The sequence below is a fragment of the Pseudoliparis swirei genome, chromosome 9 (assembly GCF_029220125.1).
Source record: "Pseudoliparis swirei isolate HS2019 ecotype Mariana Trench chromosome 9, NWPU_hadal_v1, whole genome shotgun sequence".
Lineage (NCBI taxonomy): Eukaryota > Metazoa > Chordata > Actinopteri > Perciformes > Liparidae > Pseudoliparis > Pseudoliparis swirei.
The window spans coordinates 8,423,270-8,444,198 of NC_079396.1; the positions used below are offsets into that span (position 1 = coordinate 8,423,270).

The 20,929-nt window shown below is 44.2% G+C and overlaps 1 protein-coding gene across 4 annotated transcripts in view; it reads left to right on the plus strand.

The window, feature by feature from the left end:
* prkar2aa (protein kinase, cAMP-dependent, regulatory, type II, alpha A) overlaps positions 1 to 20,772 on the plus strand; it is a 46,209-nt gene extending 25,437 nt beyond the window's left edge. For all 4 annotated transcript variants that reach the window (XM_056422272.1, XM_056422273.1, XM_056422271.1 and 1 more), the window contains exons 3-11: positions 3,315 to 3,350; positions 12,633 to 12,769; positions 13,515 to 13,621; positions 15,996 to 16,137; positions 16,684 to 16,785; positions 17,324 to 17,398; positions 17,500 to 17,565; positions 18,012 to 18,150; positions 19,289 to 20,772. In XM_056422272.1, coding sequence (XP_056278247.1) covers positions 3,315 to 3,350; positions 12,633 to 12,769; positions 13,515 to 13,621; positions 15,996 to 16,137; positions 16,684 to 16,785; positions 17,324 to 17,398; positions 17,500 to 17,565; positions 18,012 to 18,150; positions 19,289 to 19,413 — 929 coding nt within the window. In that variant the 3' untranslated portion in view covers positions 19,414 to 20,772. The remainder of the gene's footprint in view (positions 1 to 3,314; positions 3,351 to 12,632; positions 12,770 to 13,514; positions 13,622 to 15,995; positions 16,138 to 16,683; positions 16,786 to 17,323; positions 17,399 to 17,499; positions 17,566 to 18,011; positions 18,151 to 19,288) is intronic.
* The last annotated feature ends 157 nt before the right edge of the window (positions 20,773 to 20,929 follow it).

Below are 20,929 nucleotides of genomic sequence, written 5' to 3' on the forward strand. Positions count from 1 at the left end.
CAATCCGGTGTGATGCTTGCAGTGTAAACGTAGTCGCCTGCTCAAGTGCTTTTGACTCAACGTTACTGTTCACCAGCAGAGATCATGAGGTTGGGATCCTTTATCTCCTGTTATTTGGAGGTTGACTTTCATCTTGGTCGTAAACTGATGAGGATATTGAAATAAAAAATGTATCGGGCAGAGGCCTTACACCACGTTCTCTCGTTTTGTGTTGGTCCTCTTTAACAACCACCTTCAAAGGGCCAAATGTATATCTGGAGGTGAAGGAGCTAAAGTAAGAAACCAGACTCGAATGCAAAAGAGAAGTTGGAGGCAGGGAGAGGAGTCGTGGAAACTTTGGGAGCAACACGGGGGAGGAAGGTCTGTTTCTTTTGAGACAGCTGAGGGGGCGAGCTATACAATAAATCACAGAGGGGCGGGGGTGCTAGAGAAACTGGGAATAGTATTGAACTCATTTGAGTGCCTTACTACTGCTTGTGTATTGCTTCAGGGTTGACACAATTGAAACGTTAATGGGAAGAAGAAGGGGTAATCTTCTACATCAGGGCTATTCAACTTCAGTAGCAAGTGGGCCGAATAAGAAAATCACGGGGGGTGTGAGGGCCGCACAGAATATTGATCAAATAATGGCTAAAAATTAAAAACAGTAATGTATATTTCCACAGGTAAACAGTCACACACGAAAATGCGTCGGTATTGTGTGGCAAAAGTGTTGCGAACAAGCATCACTATAAACATGTTTCAAAGTGTAAATATCCGCTCAAGGTAACCAGTTGTTTCAGATCCCTTCAACCAAACTTTTCCCATGAAAACATAAGAAATGTGACTTAATGGATCAATATAATAATATACACTTTTACTAATCCCCAAGGGGAAATTAGTTCTCTGCATTTAACCCATCCTTGGTTATTAAGGAGCAGTGGGCGGCGGTGAAGCGCCCGGGAAGCAACTGGAAGTTCAGTGCCTTGCTCAAGGACACTTCAACTTGCAACTAATGGGGAGAGCGGGGATCGAACCCACTCTTACCCCACTGAGTTACAGCCGGCAATATATAAATGACTTGAGATGAAACTAATATCTGGTGGCGCAGCGCACAGACTGCGTGTCTTTGAGTGCAGACTCCTTTTGCGTGAAAGGGATCGAAACCAGGTCGGGCGATCTTTTTATTTTTATTTTTTCGGAAATGTATTTCTTCATCCGTGGCTGTGATGCACTGCTCACTTATACAATCGTAATCGCCCAAATGGATTTGAACGGTGGCTTGAAGATCTCCAGCAATATGTTTGTGAATGTGTGACGAATCTGGTGAGCGAGACAGAGGCCCGCTGCAGATGTTAAGAGAACAGAACGCACGCGCAGGGAAACCAGTAGGTTTGAAAACCAGTAGGGGTGTAACACCGGCAACCAACACGGGTGCGTAACATAAAGATGTAACCATACAGGTTTGGTTGAGGCAACAGTGAAACTCAATGGCTCTGGGTTAGATGTCTCAATGTATAAAAGAGGCATGTCCGTCAGTTTTATTTTTTCTTACCAAGCTATACTGATTTGCAGGCAGTCTTGCGGGCCGTAGTTAAACTCAAACGGGCCGCATCCGGCCCGCGGGCCGCTAGTTGAATAGGCCTGTTCTACATGAACATGAAAAATCACCCTGGTGGGGAATCCAATGTGAACGTGTGTTTTAGTGGCTGGTGATGGGAAGTTGCTATTGGAAAAGGAGCTGTTGCCTTGTGGTTGTAATAGGCGGAGGCATTTCTTGGTTGCACTGCTACGGTGTGGGCTATACTATGCAAGTACTTGGATGAGATTAACGTAAAAGCAAGAGATAAAGGGAGGAAATTAGTCAAAGAATTGACTGTTGCTACTCATTTCCCACATTTTGTCTGGCTTGTGGATTTGTCTCGTTGGTAGGCAACCAAACATGGTTTGGAGATTGCTTTCGATCCTTTAAAATCAATTGAGTTGTTAAAATTAGAGGTCTATAGGTTCTGTCCTGGGACTTGCCTTAGAGATGCATGATGCTGATAAATGGACTGCTCTGAAAGACGATATCTATAAAGAGAGCAGCGCCTTTGTGATTAGAGACTATAGGAGACTCATGTGATCGATGTACTTTGTTTTTTACTAGCGAACAACTGACGATCCTAATAAGTATGTTGTATACCTGCCATCCAAAATATTTGTACCTATAATTTTTACATTCCTCTGAATATTTTTAAAAGAATTTTACCTGGTGACCAGGGGAAAGTTGTCTGGATGTGTGAGTTTCCCCCAGGCTCTCGTCTTCGCAGTCTATATCTAAGTGTGTGTGTGTGTGTGATACATTCAGAAGATCAGGATACTTTTTACAGACGCACCAAAGCGGAACACCTAAACAGGGAATACAGACAAACGCTGCGCTGACTCCGCAACCACACATACTGTACAAACACACTCCCATGTGTGCAGTTTCTCACTCGTGCGCACGGTTCACACACTCTCTTTACCGGCCACTTTATTATCCCTGATGCATATTCATATCCAGCAGCGTCCCGCCTGGCTGCCTCTACTCTGATGAATTCTGTCTAGTGTCAACTGCACAGCGCTGCAATTGTGACTAGAAATGAAACTTGATTACAGCTTGTGTTTAGACATTTACAGGAAGCATTCTTTGCCTTGCACAGGAAGTTTTTTTGTTCCTGTCTTTGGTTTGATGTTGTAAGGAACATTAGTTAAAGAAAGGTTATGTCATTCACTGCCTGGCAAAATTATACATGGATGCTTTATTACGGAATGAGAGCTCCACCTTTTTCCAAGGAAAACCAATGGCCACTAGGTGAAATGATTGCTGACGTAGACAAAAAAGCAATTGTTTTCTATTAATTTGAGTTGCTGTTAACCAATTTCCTGTTACCTGTATAGAATGGATTCTACATATTTCCACAGACGTCACTCTCATACCAGGATGATAAATGTAGGCTATATGCTGCTCTTCCCTGGCTAATATCATATGTGGATGTCACATCTGTGTATAAACTCCTCTGGATTAATGTCAGAGGCCTGTGACATTCTCGTGGGTCAACTCCAATAGATTCGTACCTCAAATAATGTCCGAATGTAAATAAACATTAATTGGCACAATGTTTATTGTAGCTAAAGCTAAACCTTGTGATTGACTATGGTATTGTGTAAGGACGGCATTTAATTTGACCACTACCTTTTAATTGTCAAATGAAATGTCTTCCTGACAAAAGCAATCACAAAATCGTATAAAATGTCATGATTTGAAAACAATGATGTTAATTTCCCCTTTTTGTTTCTCTCGCTCTCCATAGCTCCACCACCCAGCAGATTCAACAGGAGAGTGTCCGGTAAGGAGTGTGTGTGCGTGCTCACCAGCATGTCTGTGTGTATGCATATGTTTGACGTCATTCCACCCAAGTGTCATCCACACCAGGGACAACACGGCATGCATCACTGCCAAGGTGGCTCAGTGTCTGCGTTGTTGTGCGTGTCATGCATGTTGAGGCCGAGCGGCAGACGCACTGATTTGTGCCTCTCAGTCGTTGATGTTTTTGATAATGAGTATATTCACAAATGTCTGGGATTTAAAACACTTTGGGATTTAGTGTGACCGCATTCCCTCCGTTTCTCTTTTGGCGTCTCTGGTCTCGTGTGTACGTGGTTTTTCGTTTTCTCACGCTTCTCCGTACCCGTCCGGTGTTTACACATGAGTAATTGAATGTCGTCAGTCGTCACAGAGCGCTGCACTTTGATTAGGCGCTGGGTGCGTCTGCTGATGTTTATCTTTACTTCTGTCCTCCTGTCACTGTTGACCCTGCTGTCTATACCATGGTGTCATAAAGGTGTGTTGTCATAAAGGAGTATGTGGTCTTAATATCTATAGTTTATAACTTTGTATACCGTTTGATTAGAGTTCCTTGTTTTTATGATGTCGTTAACAAAGTGGTTCAAAGTGTTTTTTTGTTGGAGGAAAAGTTGTGTGGTATAAGTGCACCTTCTGTGTATTTGTCATGTTGTAAGACGTAATGATCCTTTTTGAGCCCGAAGAATACATTGTGTGACGACAACAACTAAGATCCAACGTAAATACGGTGCTCATCCTGTTTCCCAGAGATGTGTTTTTCCACGGTCCTTTTTCAGTTTGCAAATTGGACAAAGTAGGTTTGGCAAGTGTTTGGTGTTCTCACATTTTACTTTTCGCTTTTATCTGGAATTTATTTAGAAGAATTTAGCTTTGGTGGCTCACAAACACTCAGCGGAAAGAATCAGGTCCTGGCCCATTGTAATGCAATCCAAGACAACACGTTTTGTAAATCGGATCATTGTAATTTGTGCTGGAACTGTCTGAGAGGTGTTTATTCAATTCAATTCAGTTTATTTGTATAGCCCAATTTCACAAATTACAAATTTGTCTCGGAGTGCTTTACAATCTGTACACATAGACATCCCTGTCCCAGAACCTCACATCGGACCAGGAAAAACTCCCAAATAACCCTTCAGGGGGAAAAAAGGGAAGAAACCTTCAGGAGAGCAACAGAGGAGGATCCCTCTCCAGGATGGACAGGTGCAATAGATGTAATGTGTACAGAAGGACAGATTTAGAGTTAAAATACATTCAATGAATATGACAGAGTGTATGAATAGTTCGTAGTAGGCATATTCCACGATGGAGACCTCCACGATCCATCAGGCAGATGGAGGTAGAGAGGAGGAGTGGGCGGAGTCTCAACAGGACAGTGGCGTAGTTGGTGGCAGGAATTCCACGGCCCAGACCTCGATGATCCATCAGGCAGATAGGATCTATGCCGTCTCATAGGGTCCGATGACCCCATGAGACGTGAAGTCAAAAGGACTCCGGGGAGAAAGCAGAGTTAGTAACGTGTGATTGAGAGATGAAAATTCATCTCTAAGGAGAGAAAAAAGAGGAGATAGGTGCTCAGTGCATCCTAAAACGTCCCCCGGCAGCTATAAGCCTATAGCAGCATATCAAGGGGCTGGACCTGGTGAACCTGATTCAGCCCTAACTATAAGCTCTGTCAAAGAGGAAAGTCTTCAGTCTACTCTTAAACGAGGTGACTGTGTCTGCCTCCCGGACTGATGGTGAAGCTGGTTCCATAAAAGAGGAGCTTGATAACTAAAGGCTCTGGCTCCCATTCAACTTTTTAAGACTCTAGGAACTACAAGTAGTCCCGCATTTAGTGAGCGTAGCTCTCTAGTGGGGCAATACAAGCTCCTTAAGATATGATGGAGCATCACCAATCAAGGCTTTGTAGGTTAAGAGAAGAATTTTAAAAGTGATTCTTAATTTTACGGGGAGTCAGTGCAGAGCAGCTAGTGCAGGAGTGATGTGATCTCTTTTCTTAGTTTTAGTGAGAATACGAGCTGCAGCATTCTGGATCAACTGGAGGGACCTAAGAGACTTATTCAACCAGTCTGTGGTGGTACGGGACTGGATTACATTACGTTTTAAGGCGTTTCTTTACTTTCGAACTGAAGTTTAAAGAGCAACTTGACACTTGGCAGAGAAGCACAGTTTCATTGCCCTCTGTTTGAAAAGATCCGACCTGTTTCGCCTCTCGCCACCGCCAGCGTGCACCTGTCCACCACCACAGTCCGTTGACTGCCGAGGTTACACCTCTGACGGGTGTTAAGCTTCTCTTTAAAGTGGGATAACGGTTAATGTAGCGCTAGTTATTGTATTAAGTTACATTGTCCAAGTGTTCCTGTTTTCTGGCCACTAAATGTACAGTAGAGTGCAACTAGAGAACAATTGCCCGTGTTATCTATTGTATCAGAGGCCGAGTGAACTCTCAACCAGCGTGCATGCAGGTCTTCCAAAGTGCTGTTAATGTTTACTTGATTCATTGAAATCATTAAATCTGCTTATTTCTGTATTAAATGTCTGCTTAATATCGCAGACATTTTATATTAAAGTTGTTATTTCTTATATCGCGTTCACACCACTTTTATGTGTGAGTTTACTCGCTTGGCTATTTGTGGCTTTTCGCGTGATTCCCTTAGAGGGGGCGGGGCTTATCTCCAGGGCGTGTCTCCGTAAAAACAGCGGTTATTTCCACCATGGAAGAACTAACCACTAGTTCTGCTTCATGCTTGTTGAGGACATCCCACAAACGTCAGAACATCTAACGCCCTCGTGTTTGGGTTCTTAACATCACCCGTAGGCTCACACAGCTCGGTGACTTTAACCAACGACGTCTGAATGACTGCTGCTTCCAGCGCCATTAGGGCAGCAGCAGCCAGTTAGATTCACCAACGGCGGAGCATCTCAACGCTGATTGGCTTTCGCAGTTCGCCGTAGGGCAAATCTTTCACTCTATATTTAAACTCTAGGGGAATGAGCAGATTTTTCGCGTCGCGCAATTCGTGTCAAACGCGCCATCTGGCGATAATTTGCGGCAATCGCAATCAATCGCATCTGAACATTGACTTTACATGGGATCTACGCGCGCAAAGATTCGCAATGCTTTTGGTGTGAACGTAGCATGACCAAGTGATCGCAAATATATTCAACATTATGCCTTTCCTTGGTCATTCAGGGTAGAGGAAAGTGTATTCACAGAATAAATGTAAAGCCATTTTAAGAATTGTAGAAAAGCAGTCGGGGAATTTCTCGATGAAAGGTGACGAAAAAGTCATTGCTCCCCAAAAAGCAGGCTGTAACAACTATGAATAGCCCCTGGAAGTTATTCAAAGTCATAGTTTCCCAGTGGAAAACGTGACATCCTGACCTGTTGTTGCCGTCTCTACAGTTTACGGTGTTGTCAAAATTACACTTTGCTAAATAGTGTCCAGGTCCTCGATCTTTTAAATAGTTAGCCGAATGTTTTGTTCAGCTGAACTTGTGAGGTGGCTTCAGTTAGTGATATTCACTCTACGTTCAGGCAGGAGGACGGCATCAACGTTATTGGCAATCAGTGTTTTTTCACACAAGAAACACAAGGCCACAATCAGAACTACAGTTTATTTTCTTTGGCCTAAAAAACAGGGTGCAAATGATGACTTGATTGAATATTTAGCATTTGATTCGATCGCACTGCCCTGCTACAAGTGAACTAGTAAACAAAACACACGCAGACTCACAAGAAGTGCTTCTATTGGCAGGTGTGTTGTTGTCCTGTCGTCCTGCCAGAGATAGATGTAGATTTGATGATGGACCTGCCGGCACTCAGCCGTATCATATTTTTTTATCCCATTCACGAAGAATACACAAGGCTGATTTGTTTATGCTCACATACGTGTCCTCATGAAGGCTTGTATCTTGTCTAGGGATGGGTAACGTTAGGGTTTTTTCCGATACCGGTGCTAAACCGGTACTTTTAAAACGATACCGGTGCCTAAACCGATACTTCTTTTTTTTTTAAACGCACAATGAGGACATTAAACACTCTTTGGCCATATTCCCTGTAGAAGCCGTTATCATGGAGCACTGACAAACAATGGATATCAGACTGTTAACAAACACAATATATGTTCTCCATTATATGATGACATTACATTACATTACATGTCATTTAGCTGACGCTTTTATCCAAAGCGACTTACAATCCTGTTACATGCATACACCGTAGACGCAGCTACAGGGATACACTCAGGGTTAAGTGTCTTGCTCAAGGACACATCGACTAGGGCGGGGATTGAACCTCCAACCCCCTGATTGAAAGACGGACCTGCTACCCACTGACCCATAGTCGCCCACATGATGTGATATGTATCGTCATGTGCAGACTTTATAGGGTTAATCCTGTCACTGTGTTGATGGGCAAAGAGAACAACCAATCAGAGGGACTGAAGATGACACGTGACAAATAAAGTGTTGCTTCTGACAGCGAGAGTTACACTGAAACAAAGTGACGCCCCACGGTCTTTATTCCTCCGTCATTATATTCCCGGTAACACCGGGTATACAGCCGGGACCGCTGGACACCAACACATCTGCCAGCAGACTGTCACGCTCGTGACAGTCTGCTGGCAGATGTGTTGGTGTACAGCTACGTTTAAGCTACGTGCTAGCTTAAACATGGTTATAATGGCTAATTTATTATTTATTGGGCTACTTTTATGAATGCAAGACTTGCAATCAACGATACGGTACTAATCTGAGTTAAGGCTGCTCGTCATCATCGATCTCCAGGTGTTCAGGAGGACCGGTGACGGTCTCCCCGTCGCGCCCAGCCTGACGCTGGTGTGCTCGACACGGCCTCACGTAGTCACACACGGCGCAGCCTCCGCTGTCAAACTTAAATATGAGAGGCTCGTAACCTGCTGACAGGGCGGAGTCACCAGAGAAGTTCACAACAATAGTTTTTTTCAATTTCAATCGGCTCAGGCACCGGAAAGAAGCACCGAAATATGCGTTGCGTTTCGGTCGGGTAATACCGGTTGTATTGGAACCGGTACCACATTGGCACCGGTTTCCGGTACCCAACCCTAATCTTGTCCTTGGTTGAGATCATGTTCTCCCGCTTAATTAACTGCATCACATTCTGGAGATGCACACTTCTGGAGATTGGATCGGCAGTTGCTCGCCGCCTACCAGAGTTTTTCAACTCTTACTCGGACGTCCCGCCAGGAACAGTAGCGGAACTATCTCCGTCCATTTTAGGCGCGATCTCACGCAAACGTCGCCGACGGAGGGGGAAGCGAGCTGGCGTGCTGGTTAGGCTGAGACGTCGAGCCAATCGACCCCCACTACCCACCATTTTACTGGCAAATGTACAGTCTTTGGACAATAAGCTATGCGAGCTACAGGCTCGTATTCAATTCCACCGGGAAACTAAGGACAACTGCATCATCTGCCTTACGGAGACATGGATGTCGGAGGAGGTTACCGACTCAGCCATCGAGCCGGCAGGATTTTCCGTCCACCGCGCGGACAGAACAAAGACTCTCTCTGGTAAAGATCGTGGAGGGGGGGTATGTCTCATGATAAACAGATCTTGGTGCAACCAAAGTCATGTACATACTCTCAAGTCGTTCTGTTCCCCGGACCTGGAGTACCTAATGCTCATGTGTCGACAATTCTGGCTACCGCGGGAGTTTACAGCAGTCACCGTAACTGCTGTGTACATTCCGCCTCAAGCTAACACGGACATAGCGCTGAAGGAACTCTACGGGGCGATCAGCGAGCAGGAGTCGGCACACCCGGAGGCTGCTTTCATTGTGGCGGGGACTTCAACAAAGCGAACCTGAAGAAAGTTCTCCCGAAGTTCTACCAACACATAAAAAGCAACACGAGGGGGGAGCGGATTCTCGACCACTGCTACACTCCCTTCCGGGATGGATACAAAGCCCTCCTCCGCCCACCGTTCGCAAATCGGACCACCGCTCCATCCAACTACTCCCCGCCTACAGGCAGAGGCTTAAGCAGCAACCAATCGCTGTGAAGGAAGTGCAACGCTGGTCGGACCAATCAGAGTCTATGCTACAGGACTGTTTTGAACGTGCTGACTGGGATATGTTCAGGGTCGCGTCGGACAACAACGCCAGTGAGTACGCGTCCTCAGTCACCGGGTTCATCAAGAAATGCATAGATGACGTTGTTCCTACCAAGTCGGTTCGGATTTATCCCAACCAGAAACCGTGGATAAATGGCGATGTTCGCTGCACTCCGCACGCGTAACACCGCCTTTGACTCGGGAATATGGCGGAATACAAAGAGCCCGCACGACCTCCGAAGACCATCGGCTCTGCCAAGCGGGAGTTCAGGAACAAGGTGGAGGAAAAGCTCAAGAGCCATGACGTGAGAGGTGTGTGGAAGGGCTACAGACAATCACGGACTTCAGAGGGAGAACCAGCGGTGAAGAGAACTCATCTTCCTTCTTCACAGGCGAGCTAAATACATTGTTTGCTCGGTTCGACGTGAACGGCAGCCCGCCAAGGCAGCGCCGCCGAGGAGACCAGCCTGCTGATCATCTCAGAGGCTGACGTGCGCAGAGCCTTCAAGCGGGTGGACATCCAGAAGGCGGCAGGTCCCGACCACATCCCGGCCGCGCCCTCAGAGCATGTGCAGACCAGTTGGCAGGAGTCTTCGCAGACATCTTCAACCTCTCCCTGTCCCAGGCTGTTGTTCCTGAGAGCTTCAAGATGTCCACCATTGTGCCTGTCCCCAAACACCCCAAGGTAACCTGCCTGAATGACTGGAGACCCGTAGCCCTCACCTCGATTGTCAGTAAATGCTTCGAGAGGTTGGTCAAGGACTTCATTTGTTCCATGTTGCCTGCCACGCTGGACCCATGGCAATTTGCATATCGTCAAAACAGATCCACCGACGACGCAATTGCCATGGCACTTCACACCGCCCTTTCCCACCTGGACCGGAGGAACTGTTGTGTGCGAATGCTGGTTGTGGACTACAGCTCAGCGTTCAACACTATTGTTCCCGCCAAGCTCGACACCAAGCTCAGAGGTCTAGGCCTGCACTCTACCATGTGCAGCTGGATACTGGACTTCCTGTCGGGCCGCCGCCAGGTGGTGAGGATGGGCGGTACCACCTCAGAGCCGCTGACCCTCAACACGGGAGCCCCTCAGGGATGCGTGTTGAGCCTCTCCTCTACTCCCTGTACACCCACGACTGCACGGCCATGCACAGCTCCAACGTCATCATCAAGTTTGCTGACGACACAACAGTGTTGGGGCTGATCACAGACGACGACGAGACAGCCTATAGGGAGGAGGTTGGATCACTGGTACAGTGGTGCCAGGAGAACAGCCTCGTCCTCAACGCCAAGAAGACCAAGGAGCTGATCGTGGACTACAGGAAGCGGAGAGGAGAGCACACCCCCATCTCCATAGACGGAGTTGCAGTAGAGAGGGTCAGCAGCTTCAAGTTCCTCGGCGTGCACATCTCCGAGGACCTCACATGGACCACGCACACCACTCACGTGGTGAAAAGGGCCCAACAACGCCTGTATTTCCTTAGGCGACTGAGGAAATTCAACATGGCCCCCCGCATCCTCAGAACATTCTACACCAGTACCATCGAGAGTGTTCTGACAGGTTGCATCACCGTCTGGTACGGGAACTGCACCGCCCTGGAGCGTAGGGCACTACAGAGGGTGGTGCGGTCGGCACAGTACATCGTTGGAGGTGAGCTTCCTCCATCCTGGACATATACACCAAGCGGTGCGTGGCCAGGGCCAAACGGATGATGAAAGACAATAACCACCCCGGCCACAAACTGTTCACCCTTCTACCGTCAGGCAGGCGATACCGCAGTATCAGGTGCCGCACAAACAGACTGAGGGACAGCTTCTTCAGTCAGGCCATCAGGCTGCTGAACAAGGACTGAGACCCTCATTAACACTACACACCAGAACATATTCTGTGAATATCTATGGCCATGGTGTATATTTTATTACATTGTTTATATATATATATTGTATATATATATTGTATGTATATACATATATATATATATAGTCTCAAAAAAAGTGTATATTTTATTACATTGTTTTATATATATATATTGCCATGATGTATATTCTATTACATTGTTTTATATATATATTGTTAATACTTTCTTCTTTTTTTTGTGTGGATATTGTATAGTTTATTCTCATTCTTATTCTTTTTTTAGTCTGCTACTGCTGTCGGGTGTTTTGCACATAAGAATTTCACGAACCGATTATACTTGTATAAAAGGGGATGTGACAATAAAAACTTGAAACTTGAAACTTGGTTGGCGAAGCCCGGAGGCTCATTACATTACATGTCATTTCTCACATTCTCACAGCTTTTTTGTTGTTGCTCCATTGTATTTACCTGCTCGATCAAGCAGAACTAAAGGAGTTAACGTGTCGCGACTCCAGAGCCCTCACTGCTCCAGAGATGACTGGTGTGAATGCTGGAGATGAGACGTCACACACTCACTCGCACAGACTTCCAGGTGTTTTGTGCTAAATGTCATGCGAGACGTGGAGTGTGTCACCACACAGTTGGGAGAAGCTCGGATACAAAGTGACGATTTGAAATGACCGTGTCAATGTTTGCCAGCCAGTGTGGTGAAACATGTCGATGTGCGTGTCATTTCCTCCCTTCTCCTGTAGGCCATCGCCTCGTTGTGTGTTATACAATATCTTTGTGGGTGTGTGTGTTCCTCCGTGCAGTCCGTCCCGATTCCATAAAATATGATATAACTGACATTTTAAACTACATCTCCATGCTTTAAAGTTGTTTTGTGACTGACGGACATCTGCGTGCAATTTGCAGACATTGCATTTAAATCGGTGCAGAATCACGCTAAGTGTGGGACACGGCTTTAATGACAAGTCTGTGCTGCCTACTGACCAAGAGGTTAAGATGCCCCGGCGGTCACAGCACTGTCCTTCTTGTTCCCTAACCACAAGTATAGTGGTAGTGCTTTTTTGACAGTTATCAATACCTGAGTTGCCTTTAACCTCTTGGCTGGCTTGGTGTTTTTTTAAATCCTTGTCATTGTTATTTGTATCTCTTGCATTTACATTTCTGGTTACTGTGGCGTAATGAGTTTCTGAATATGTCCAGAGAATACTTTCTAACCTGGATTGTTTGCTCAGTCTAATTACAGTGGAATCAAACTGGACATGCCAGTGCAACGTGTAAAGTGGCTTTACGTGTCCTCCTCCCTCCAGTGTGTGCGGAGGCATTCAACCCAGACGATGACGACGAGGACACGGAGCCCAGGGTGGTTCACCCAAAAACAGATGAGCAGCGCTGCAGACTGCAAGAGTCCTGCCGAGACATCCTCCTGTTTAAAACACTTGATCAGGTAAAACGTACACACGCATTACTAGCTTGTGACATGTATGACGGCATCTGTATTTATTTAAAGGTTTCTCCCCTCATTTATTGAGGCTTTCCCTCTTCAATTAGTCATCTGAATGAATATATGTATACATACTTATATACATGTGTGTGTATATATATATATATATCACATAAAAGCATCTGTTTTCAGGGCAGTTCAGATAAGTCTTTACGAAAACCATTTATTAAAAGATATTAATACAGTTCACTAGATGAACAGTAGAGAAAGGGAACAAAGACGAACACCCATGTTACTATGTTCTTATTGTGAGCTCGTTGTTTTGTCTGCGTTACAAAACTATATTTGGACATGATTGTCTGGCCTCTTTTGCAAAAAAAACAATTCCAAAAATCATGTCTGACTCGTCCACGTTTGATTTGGCACACATTCATTTGATATTTATTTGTTTCCATTTTGTTTCCATTGTTAACCCTGTAGCACTTGGCATCTACTCTCATAAATCTGTCATTATGATGCACTTAAACCCCAGTGACAACAATAGTTGACTGACATTGCATATCCTGGTACAACTTGTGCATGACATGATGAAGTTGTCCCCTCTTCTTTCTCTCGTGTGCTTTCCCTTCGGATAGGAGCAGGAGGCTATTTTGAGCTGCTAGTTGAACTCCAGACACACATTTCTACCGTTGCACCTTCTTTCCTCGCGTCAGTGTGTCTGATGTCCTTCCCCTCTACCCCCATCCAGGAGCAATTCTCGGAGGTGCTGGACGCCATGTTTGAGTCGCGGGTTCAGCCCCTCGATCACGTCATCGACCAGGGCGACGATGGGGACAACTTCTACGTCATAGAGAGGTAGGAGGCCGACTCTCGTGTTGGGTTGGTTCAAGCGCTGCCAGTTTGTCTTCACAAGCTTGGATGACAGCGAGGCTCGACCAGGGTTCTTACGGTCATGGAAAACCTGGAAAAGTCATGGTATTTTAAAATGGTAATTTCCAGGCCTGGAAAAGTCATGGGAAAAACTTGAACCATAAAAGTTTTGGAAAAGTCATGAAAATTTGTAATAATCACATGTTCAATTACACCGAGTTTGAAATAATTAATATTTTTTTTAAAGAAAGATGCTCAAAATATAAGCCGGCGTACGCTCTCAATACGTAAAATGTTCTTCATTTTTCATGTTTATACCGAGATTTTAGTTTGGTCATGGAAATTTGGTTTACAGTCATAAAAAAGTCATGGAAAAGTCATGGAAATGCATTGGTCAAAATGTGTAAGAACCCTGCTCGACAGTTACTGCAAAAAAGGCCGACAAAGGAGAGGAGGATGCCTGTGCAAGTTGTGTGTGTTTGACTATCTATTTTGTCCTCCAGACACAATATAATTGCTCATATTATGTAACGTCCTGTATAATTCATTTACAGAGAAGTAAATAAGAACAGAAACCTGAAACGGATCCATCAATTGCCATCCTAAATAAATACCATACTTTTTAATCTGACAGTTAAAAGGTGTACATTTCTAAAATGTTTTAATTTGTATTTGAATGCAATAAATGATAGTGTGGACCACTTAATGATCTACAACATCCTGCTGGTCGTTTATGATCATGATGGCGTGCCCACGTATACAGTGCCTCTGAAGGCGGTGTGGACTTTCCCTGCACTGTTGCTAATGTAAACTGTTGCTATGTACACAGGCCTTTTACACGACCGGTTTTGTAGCCCAGGCTGGAATACAATATTTAGTTTCAAGAAAATTAAAATGGGTCATCTCATCATACTGTCTTTGTTTGTAAAAGAAAACAATTTAAACATTGTATATTTGAATTTATTCTTTTTAGATAATGGAGGAAACTTTTTATGAGATTTCACTGAGGGGAATTAACATTTCTTTGTTCACCAGCTACAGTCACGTACATTACTTTGCTTGCCCAATTAGCTTTTTTTTTGTCCTACAAAAAGACCTCAAGCCTGACGTTTTTAATCTGTTAGCTGCTGGCTGGTCATTGTTTATCCCACCCTGGCCTCCTTTCTTTCCTGGCATGGTGCATATCAGTTTAGCACAGTGGTTTAGTTCCACTTGTTGAGTGCTATCCTTCAATCTGCACACACACACGTTCTAATAGCTGACTCCCTGTACACGAGCTGTCCGATGACCTTTAAGAGCAGCGCGTATACTATCCAGGGATTCTCCCTGGCCTGTTAAACGTGTAGGTGGTAGCTCATGTCACTAACAGGGTGTGGTGTGAGCATAGACAAATGCATTGTTTTAAATGTTTCCTTTTTGTATTATGGAATTTAAACACACCTGCAGCATTTCTCGCATTGTAAGCATAGCAATAAACTTAATCAGACTGGGCCGTCAAATGATACCTCCTAACGATTGTATGAGGTTGAAAGGGAGGTTGAAAATAAATGTGTGCCCTCCAGTCAACTAGCTGTCTTGTGTTCTGAAATTGGAAATCACTCTCAAATTAATTGTGCATAATGTATTAATATTCACAGCTGTAAACCTACTTTGTCTCTTTTCAATAAAGAGCTAACATCACAGGATTTCAAACGGTGTCTTAACCGTGCTCAGGCAGGCAACATCACAAGTGGTCATTGTCCCCATTGTCATGGTAATCCAGTCAAACTAAGTAAATACTAATACACCAGCAACTGGGAGGACAGGCTATTTTACAAAAGGACTGGTTAATCCTGCTGAGCAACAACGCAGCAAATTACCTTCCCCAGGTGTGTCATCCTCGTACACGGAGAGAGGGAGAGCGCCACTCTGCTGGAGTATTACCATCGATCAGAAACCTACACAACCATGATGACCCGTTTTGATGCTGTAAATACAGATATAGGCAGTGGTCACTGCTCTCAGCCATAACTGTTCACACTATTTGCAAACGTATGAATCCACTAATATAAACGTACACACAAGTGCTCTGACAAAAACAGTCAACGATGATTAGCTCAACCTGTCTGCCAAACTAACACGGCGCCCAGATAAGCTGTAATTAGATGTCTTTTTAAACCAGTCAGTAGGTCAACAAACAACACACTGGTCACCTCTTTTGGCTCAATTGCATAAATCAAAATCATTGTCGTTAATTTTTTTTCGTGTTCCCTTTTGGATTTGTGTCTCTTTTATTGTATTCCCCATTTGCTGGGTTGTTTTTGGTTTGTCTCTTTGGTTGTCCTTAACTCTCTCTGCCTCTCTTCTCTCTCTGTCTCAGGGGGGTGTATGACATAATGGTAATGGGATCAATGGTGGGTCAGTATAACAATAAGGGCAGCTTCGGGGAGCTGGCACTCATGTACAACACGCCACGCGCCGCCACCATCATCGCCACCGAGGAGGGGGCGCTATGGGGACTGGTGAGAACTTAGACCAACATGCACATGGACACAATTTGTAGATTGAGATCCGATGTGCCACTTTAATTGATGACTGTTAATAAGTCAGAATGCCCCAATGTAAAACACACATTTCAGTTGAAGTAAACTGCCTAAACACCTGGAGTTTTTAAAATCATAAATGATCCAATTTGCAAACGAGATGAATTCAGTTGCATTTCCATCAGTACCAACCTTTCTTTATTGTCCTCTTTTAGCAAGTGTCACCTTTTAGTGTCTTGAAATCTCTATTTTGAATAGTTTCACCCTGAACTTGTCTCTTTAGGGTTGCATTGTGAGCAAGTTGGGTAGAGTTACCAACCACAGCTCATTGAGCCATGATACTCAGACACCTGAAGAATGAAGTCCTGTTATCTGTGAATGGAGCCTGGCTCTGCTCCAATGGTCCGTGCTGCTGCAGCGCCTCCTTGTGGCCGAGCACAGCAGGACCGGCAGTCGTTACACAGTCAGAGAGAATCGATCTGGCATTCAAGGAAGTGTTTGTTTACTCGTGTTTGTTCTCCCTAGGACCGTGCAACGTTTCGTAGACTCATTCTGAAGAACAACGCAAAGAAGAGGAGGGTGTACGAGGCTTTCATTGAGTCCGTGCCCTTACTCAAATCACTGGAGGTGAGTTTGTTTGTGGGCTCGCTGGAAAGAACTCCTCTTATTGGCTCAAGTTGTTTTTGCGTCGTCGTCGTCTCCCGCCCCCCCTCCATTTCCTTCACAGGCACTACACAATATTTGTTTATTCAATCATCACATGTGAAGCCAAGACATCTAGCTAACAGCGAAATACCAGCCAGTTTATGATGGAAGAAACTCTGTTCTATGCTCGGCAACATCCGATATGTTGAGTTCGGGTGATGGCTGTATAAGGTTATTTCTTAGGCATACATGCCGCTTCTCTAACACTGCTCGATGAACAGACACAGACCCTTCATTTAAACCATCGAGCCCAAACTATAGAGAGCCCCACAGTAGAGTGAAAGGTTGAGAAGAGCACAGTAGGAGACAAGGAAGGCATTGAGGGAGGGAGGTCTGATGAAGAGCGGTTTACATGCTGTTCTCTGCCTGCATCGTCAATGAAACACTCGTCTTTGCTTCTTACATTCATCATATTATTTTTCTCCCCTCATTCCGTCTTCCCTCATATGTTTTGCTGCAGGCAAACGAGAGGATGAAGATTGTGGATGTTTTAGGATCAAAGCAGTTTCCTGATGGTGAGCGCATCATCACACAGGTATGACACTGAACAGAAACTGATGTGGCTTTATACAGCAATGAAATATTAAGGATTTCAACACGTAACATGCATTCATACCCTTCTTTCGTTCTCCTCAGGGAGACAAGGCTGAATGCTTCTATATAGTAGAATCTGGGGAGGTGAAGATCATGATGAAGAGTAAAGTAAGATGCTCCTCGCCTTCATCTCTTTCACCACTCCCAATGCAATTTGATTAACTCTTTTGCCGCTAAGGGGAATTTATTTCACCGTATATCCATCAGAGACCTTGTACTCGAATGCATGTCCCTCTACCGGTTCGACTACATATTTCCAGCACCTTCGCGTCGGCAGTGTTTGAAAAAAAAATGAAAAAAGATTGAGCCACTCTTACGCTGATAAATGTTCAACAAATGTATTTGTGCAGAGCCTTCTGACACCATTCACTCTCCAATGGAGACCACCCAAGTACAAAAGTGTTTCCTGGTTTTGCCTAGCAACAGCGGGAACGAAAATGGCCTGCTCAGCAGCTGAGTGCGTCTCGTTGGTTGGGAGGTGGGGGGAGAAGAAGAAGAAAAAATCGGTGCTCAGTGGTTCCTAACCTTTTAATCCTCTCCTCTCTTCCCTGCAGACAAAGGCGGACCATGCAGACAATGCGGAGGTTGAGATAACACGCTGTAGCAGGGGTCAGTACTTTGGGGAGCTGGCCTTGGTCACTAACAAGCCCCGGGCCGCCTCAGCCTACGCAGTGGGTGGTGTCAAGTGTGTGGGTAAGACAAAATACACTCCGACACACTCGTTTCACACATTTGTCAGCATCCTTGCTAATGCTGCTTACAAGAACAAACGATAGTGGAGTCAGATGTGGGTTTTAACGTAGCTTAATTTCAATGTGAGATTTCCATCAATACAAGGTAACTCAACGCCTTCATCTAAAGAGCACTTTATGGGATTATAATCAAATGACATTTTCAGTTCATAAGCATTTATTTAAACCACTCAACCTTCCACCAATCCCTGTGATATTCATGTCCTGCTGGCATTTTAGTTGTTGATGAATTCACGATTGTTGTTTGGCTCGTCATCCCGTCCTTGTATTCTTTTGTTGAGTAAAGGCTGTTCAGTAATTGTCAAGCCCTTTTAAAGTGGATGCTCTACTTCAGGCTCACCAGTGGATGAGCAGCTCTTCACTTTTGAAAATGAACACAGGTTTTTTTTATAACGGATGTTAAGCTGCGTTTCTCTGTCGGCTCTATTCCGTCCGTTGTGAAATCAGAATATTTATTATTATTGCCAGGTACGTTGAACATACGATGAATTTGACTCGGTGAAAGGGTACATAAAAATGAACATGTACATAGAATTAAAATATAATAAAAACAATCAATGTGCTTAATGCTAATTATTAATGCTATTTTTTATTCACAGATCGTTGTTTTTCACATTATGCGTCAATCTTTTTTTATTTTTTTTGCTCCCCTATTTTCTCCCCACGCACTTCTTTTCAGTCCTCTCCCGTTCCTGTCCGTCTTGTTCAGCGTACCTTCTGTTTACTGTACCAACACTACAACAGCCTGCCAGCCAACAGTTGCTCATATACAATGTTTACCGTGTGTTGTCCTCTTATCGCCCTCCTTGTTCGGTTACGGCTGTAGAAGATGAGCGGGACTTCAAGGGCTCTGTGAGGACATTTAAGACGGGACCAGCAATGTCTCTACCTGTATCTGACAAATGTCAATGCACAGATTTAAACCATCTGCTTTAGTTAATGTTTGACCATTTGACCTCAAAGGTCAAGGAGTTTGGATGTATTTATTTGTGTGCTGTCTGACGGATGCTCTGTAAGGACTGTCGTTTTTGGGCCACTGAGATGACGGCTCGCTTCTGTCGTTCTCTCCATCTGTGCAGTAATAGACATTCAGGCGTTTGAGCGCCTCCTGGGATCCTGTAAGGAGATCATGAAGAGGAACATCACCCACTATGAGGAGCAGCTGGTGGCCCTGTTCGGCTCCAGCATGGACCTGAGAGACTGAGCCTCCCACACCACCCTCCGTGCCTTCTATTACACACACACACACACACACACACACACACACACACACACACACACACACATGTCCTCTCTCACATCATACAGTGGCTATACAGACTCATAAGCTTTACATGAGGTGTACAAACAAATGAGGAATTGTTTGCTCACCTACAATTCCACGCAGTATGAACACACACACACACACACATGTACATTGACACCATTGAGAGATGCCCACTTCACTTAGTCTCCTCATGCACATACTAGTTCAACACGCTTATTAATAGGCTCACGCACGCAGACGCGCACACACACACGCACACACACACACACACACACACACACACACACACACACACACACACACACAGAGAGAGAGAGCAAGCTAAAGTCCACCCACCTCATTCCCTGAGCCAGCGTCGAGTAACCTCAGTAGGAATGTCTTCGCTGCAATGACCTTAATACAGGTAACGCAGTGTAAAGACATACAATACACACCCATCTTCATACGTGCAGGCTTTGTATTCACATGAGCATACACACAACTTAAACAAAGTCTCAGCACAGGATACATTAACATACACACACACGGGTACAGATACACATATTGTCAAAAACATATAGGCAACCACACTTGCAAAAACGGACACATTGTGGTAAAATGGAGACAAAACTTTTTAAATCTCTGAAAAGGAAAATTAATCAAAATGCAAAAAAGAGAGTTTAACGAAGACAAAAGTTTTAGAAATGTTTTATGAAGATGAAAAAAACTATTACAGAAGCTTTGATAAAATATTATTTAAATAAAAAAAGTGTTTCCTCTTTGGGAGGCCGGGGTGCATAACTTTGTGAGCGCGCTCCATTTCTTCCTCTACTGTTGTTGATTGAGTTGAGTTAGTGCTGGTGATTATTGCAGTAACACAGAAGAAGCAGTGAAAACAATTTAAAAAAACTATGTTTTCTGGGCCATTGTTATTCTATAATTGATGCCACACTTCATTGTATTGAATTAATTATTAATGTATTGTTATTATATATTCATTGATTATTTTTTTGTTTTGCTTTGACCAATTATGTTCAAATTCACCATCCATCTGACAAAATGTAAAAACAAAAGAAATTCTAATAAAAAAAATTTATTGCTTATTTATCCTTATTTATCCTTGAATGAGTTGTCCTGGATAAAAAAAACAAAAAAATAAAGCAAACATTTTGTTAAGTCTTGCCTCCTTTGTTGAACATCTGCACAAACTTGAATGTGTTCACTGTTATTTTGAGGGTCCATGTATCTAATACTCATGAGGTGATTGTGATTGATTAACAGTGTATGATGCCATAAAGCACACACCCAAACACTTCACATTATTTGTTGTCTTTCTGTCGTGTTGATTGTTGTTTGTTTGTCATGTCCAAATGTTGCACCTTCCACCAAAAAAAATTCCTCGTTTGTTTGTGAAAACATTCCTGGCAATAAAACTGTTTCTGATTCTGATTTCTGATTCTAAAGCTAATATCCT